We start from the raw sequence: 5,218 nt of genomic DNA on the forward strand, positions 1-5,218 counted from the left end.
GTATTTATTTTTTGTGATTCTGCTCCGTTGCAAGCTATTACCTTAAGTACCGGTTGACGGCGGAACGCTGCAGTCATCTATCTCCGCGGTACGAATTACCGGTTGACGGCGGAACGCTGCAGTCATCTATCTCCTGTTGCGGTACGAAGTTACCACTGATCGGATGCCTGAACTCACAATACAAGTGTCTAATCTTTTATGTGAAGTGCACCTCCGTCATTGTACGGCCAAATTCTACTCCAGACACATAACTCAGAGAGTTAGGTAACGCTTGCGTCGGTAATGTAACCTTTGGACTCACTCAGCCGAGAGCAGCTTCTCGATCCCAATCTTTTTTCTTTGGTGTTTTAATTATCCCAGCTTGATATGAATGGAACCTCTTAGGAAGGTATTTTGAAGGTGAAGTCCACACAAGCCAATCAAATCAAAACGTGCCACCCAGGTGACCGAGTAATTCAAACAGTTTGCTTCGAAGAAACAAGCAAAACTTGTAACTTCCGGCACATTTAAAACAGGAGACAAACTAAGTTAAAGAGTGCTGAATTTCCTGTTTAAAAAACAGTCATGGGGTACGTCACAATTTCCCATGCACTTCATTTGAATCGTGTACATTACCAGCGAAGACAATACATTAATTAGACGAGCCCACAGAGCTCCTAACCCAATGACCTCTCTTTGACGGGTCACAACAGTACCATCCCGCACACTTCAAGTTGTTTTACCGCCATTCAAAAAAAACAGTCAGGGGGGACGTCACAATTTCCCATGCACTTCATGTGCAACCTGTTGCACTGGTTTTGAATCGTGTACATTACCAGCGAAGACGATACATTCATTAGACGAGCTCACAGAGCCCCTATCCCAATGACCTCTATTTGACGGGTCAAAAGAGTACCATCCGGCACACTCCGAGTTGTTTTACCGCTATTCATACTAATAACTGGTTTGTTGTGTGCGTGACTTGGAAAAACATAAACTGATGCTGCCGAAGTAGGGAAGGCGACGTCCAGGGTGACGGACTTTTCATTCAGGTACTCAAGGTTCACCCACTCAGTTCACTAACGAGTCTGTCCAGGGTTTGTATACAGCTGCATTCATTTCGTATCGTCCTTCGATGAATCAACTGATATGGCTTTCACATCGTGTTATGTGCTACCCGATGTCTTTTCAGTGCTTTGGCACAATATGACCCTAAGTGAATGCGTGCAGTTAGCTAGTGCAGCGATTAAAAGCACACTAATCTATTTTGAAACGAACGACTGACACTTGTTTACTATATACCTCGAGAATAATGTTAGTTAGCTTGTCGAATTCGCAGAATCCGATCAGGTATTGCTCGAATATTCAACCCATCTTACCGTGCATACCAGAGGTTTGGTTACCCATGTACATTTTTGGTGAGTGGAAGCAACATATGCCAAGCTAACAATCTCTTCACCGGAGCCTATGTTATGCACATTGGTGGCACTCTTGAGAATTTTTAAAATCTCAAATGGAACTATCCCACTACTGACCCTAAGACCTTAAGCCCATAGACCTGTTTTCCATAGGGAATTGTTGGGGAATACATTCCCATCGATAAATCCGACGAAAGCTTATTGATTGCAGTGGGAGGAGTTTTTAGAAATAGGTTGTTTGACATGAAAGTGTGTTTTTCTTTCCATTTTCTTGACACGCCTTTGAAGCGCATGTTGGGCAGAACCGAGCGCGCGCCCCGGTGTGCAATCGTCGGTCATTTACTATTGATCGTATACTCTTGCTACTCGTGCTTTTTGTTAGTAATATATGTGTTTCACGCAATCTGATGCCAAAGGAAGCCCCCAACACCTGGATAAGAATCGGCGCCTTGAGCATAAGGTGAGCTCCTCACTCTCGGAACAGCTCAGACGGCTTTGAAAAAGCACGGGTGTCGGACTAACCGCAATAAGGTCTCGGAAAACCGCCCTTCTCATGACGGGAAGAGAACTACCATCTAATGTGGGTAATGTCGTTCGCTGACAATAAAACTAGAATGTTCATCAATGTGGATTGAAGTGTTGGGGAAGGGTGACTGTGATCATGGTAAGTTAGGCAGTGGTTGTCTGAGGGAAACTACCAATAAACCATTGGGTCAACAAGAACACCAGTGCTGAATATCATTTTGGTCCAAATTTCTCTGGGGCTTTGCTTAAAGATCACATTGTTTTTTTTCATTATCAAAGCTGTCTTCAAATAAATTTACCACACTGGCTATAGGATTATTGGAAACTCTTGGACAGACCCTGGCCGGTTTCGCCCTTCTTGGGGCTCATCTCCGCGTTTCCCTCAACTCAACCATCGTAAACGAGAAATTCAGCCGGATTCATTGGAGTCTCCCGTAAAAACCAAAATTTGTGTGCGAATGACAGTGTCTGTCTTTAACTAATTTGCTCTTTGTCCCTACTCTGTTTATGTCCCTCAGGTTTTTCGATTTTCGAACTTTACGTTGTGGCAGTAACATCAGGTATCCAGCCCACATGTCATCATGGCAATGTGCGTTTTCCGATAATGTAATGGTCGGTTGTGCATTGTACCTCTTCACTATTGAAATACATCAGTAGTTACTGTGTATACTATGTAGACATTCCAGCAACTTTTAGGGAACGGAGCGAGGTAGATTTTAGATTCATCGTCTTCACTAAATGAGGGGAGATGCCTCAGTGGTTAGAGCGCGAATTTACCGACCGGAAGGTTTGTGGTTTGAACCTGACCTATGCATCTCGACTTCCTATCTATCCTATCCGAAATCTCGCACCTCACCGTACTCGCATCACTGTGAGCTCGGTACATTGCCCATGTGTCTGTTGTGATCTGGCTTTGCTTGTTCGTGGTTGGTGAGTTGTAGCTTTCACTGGTCTACTTCACGGGTCTACTATTTCCGGGGTATCAGTCTTGTGCTACACTCTCTCAGTCGAATATTATCCTTTATCTTGTATCGGAATCTTTATTTGTAGGTTTGCTGTGCCAATTCGCTATCGGTTTCCTGCTTATCAAGTATTGCCACCACTTTCCTTGTTTGATCTCCGAGTTGATTGGCTTGGAGGCCAGAATAAATGTGAGCTGGTGGCGATTGTCACAGACGATATGGAGGTGTTTGGACCTGCTTGGGCCAACATTCTGCAGCTAGCGAATGGAGCTCCCCTTTCGTCCGACGAATTGAGTTCACATGTCGTTAAACCAATCCCCATTCTTTCAACCGATGAAGCCCCCAAAAACTTGCACCACTTGCTATATCCTATGCGGTCACGATCTACGCCTCAGCGGTCAGTTAACAAAGGATCCTTGGTCTTGATTGATGTTGCAGATGTAAGTGATTACGTTTTGTGACTCGGCTACTATTTAGTGAGTCTTCCTGCATGTAGTTGGCCGCTGGCACTACTAGGTGGTATGGATCGGCCTGCACAAAGAAGAGCTACGGCAGTCTTTTTTTGTTTGACCTTGAAGCGCTTGTCCCCGTGAGGTGTCTTTCGGGAAACGCAGCTTCTGCCTAGTGTCGGAGAGAAAAAGGTTCACGGAAGGGAACACAACAGCTATATTCCAACAAAGTGGGTGCGAGAGCGTGAGTGCGTGCAAGTGCGGAAAGTATAACGGCCTCAAGCATTTTATTGGAAGGACACTGTCTGAACTTGGTCCAATGCTGACGCACGCGGTCTGGCTTTAGTACGAGGCAGCGACGTGCTGCATATTGCGGAGGCGTTGTCTGTCCTTGATCAACGTTGACTCGCGCTGTCTAGGTTTGATGCAAGGCTGTGACGCGCTGCATATTGAGGGGGCGTTGTCTATCTGGTCAACATCTAGCGGAGCTGAGAGTCTCCGTAGATTCCGGGCATTCAGTGGTTGCTTTCAGGAAGCTGACTTTCCTGATACCTTGAGAAAGTACCGCCCTACGAAATTCTCCCTGGCCCTGAAAACCTTTCAACTTAGGTAGAAGACACTCATCGGGGTAAAGTACTTCCACTAACTTACATCACAAATATGCCTACTTATGTCAGATGAACCCAGCTGTGGAATTCGTGATGTAAGGAAAGTTTACATCATAATTCCAGTCACCGTCGCTAACCTCAGCTTCCTCCAACATTACGTAATGTGTATATGCGTGGCGTTGTAAGCGTAGCGAAAAGTAAGCCGTTTAATTGACGTATTCGTAATCACGGCTTTTTCGTGAAGTGTGTCAGAATACAAGGTTGGATACCACAGAACAGCAAACAAAATCTCGAGACCTCTTTATTTTTAGGCCCCAATTAACTTTCTAGGCTATTTGCCGTGGTATTTCACTCTGTGATACTGTGAAAAACAATTAGTCCATTTGGTTTGTTGAATTCCTCTTATTGCGACCGTCAGTTCATGACCTCTGTGTAGTTGTCTTGCTTAGCCCGTCCTACTACGGACTCAGGAACTTTTACCTGTAGTAGGACGACAGGTAGCCACCGCCGATCCTGAACAGTGCAAGCACCAATCCTGCTAGTCAACTTTACCTTTCAAGAAACTGGGGGATTGAAGTAAAGCTCAACAAATATGTTCATTAGTTGAACCTTGGGTGTTGATGTCTAGTACATCTCCACAGACATCTCGGTTGACTCGTCTGCTGATGTATTTGTATCAGTATAGTTAACTTTAAAAGTTTGTGGCTGTTACACTACCATCGATTCAGAGGGTTAGTTGGAAATTAACATTGTGCTTTCTTTTCCCTCATCTGCCTCTTTCCAGCTTTCGTCCGAATGCATGGCTGAACTTGACCTGTTGCCTTGCCAGTTGGTCACTTGCGACTACTTCATCCAGTCTCTCATTTGTGGCCATCTTCTTAACCCGGTTGACTCTTCAGCCTTTGTACCCCCAAGACACTAACCAGCATCACTAGCCGTTCAGATTCACGATATTTTTTATCCGTCCGCACCAATGACCAATTATCTCTGCATTTATTCCCCTGTTCCCGCTGGTTTCCAAAATGTGATCCACTCACTTTCTACCTGCCTTTCACGCTTATTTGGTCTGCCGTGTGGTTCTTATGGAAATTTGGGGGGGGGGGGGCGAATATGAAGAAACTTCATTCTGTTGATTGGTTCGGTTGGCATTTGGTCCCACACGGTATCTTCCCAAGATCGTGGTCTGCTCTATCGTGGTTGGTCGTCTATTGGTTACGCCTGAACTGAGTCCGCCAGACCACACTGTAAGAGGACAGAAGGCCCGGAACACGGTTGTA

The 5,218-nt window shown here is 45.2% G+C and overlaps 1 protein-coding gene across 1 annotated transcript in view; it reads left to right on the forward strand.

Annotated features, from left to right (window-relative positions):
- The window catches only part of T265_06410 (hypothetical protein), a gene marked incomplete at both ends in the record, with an annotated part of 38,985 nt that extends 34,017 nt beyond the window's left edge, over nucleotides 1-4,968 (forward strand). The window contains 3 exons of the mRNA XM_009171668.1: nucleotides 2,930-3,324; nucleotides 3,680-3,894; nucleotides 4,726-4,968. Coding sequence (XP_009169932.1) covers nucleotides 2,930-3,324; nucleotides 3,680-3,894; nucleotides 4,726-4,876 — 761 coding nt within the window. The remainder of the gene's footprint in view (nucleotides 1-2,929; nucleotides 3,325-3,679; nucleotides 3,895-4,725) is intronic.
- Nucleotides 4,969-5,218: the final 250 nt, after the last annotated feature.

This window comes from Opisthorchis viverrini (genome assembly GCF_000715545.1).
Source record: "Opisthorchis viverrini unplaced genomic scaffold opera_v5_132, whole genome shotgun sequence".
Classification (NCBI taxonomy): domain Eukaryota; kingdom Metazoa; phylum Platyhelminthes; class Trematoda; order Opisthorchiida; family Opisthorchiidae; genus Opisthorchis; species Opisthorchis viverrini.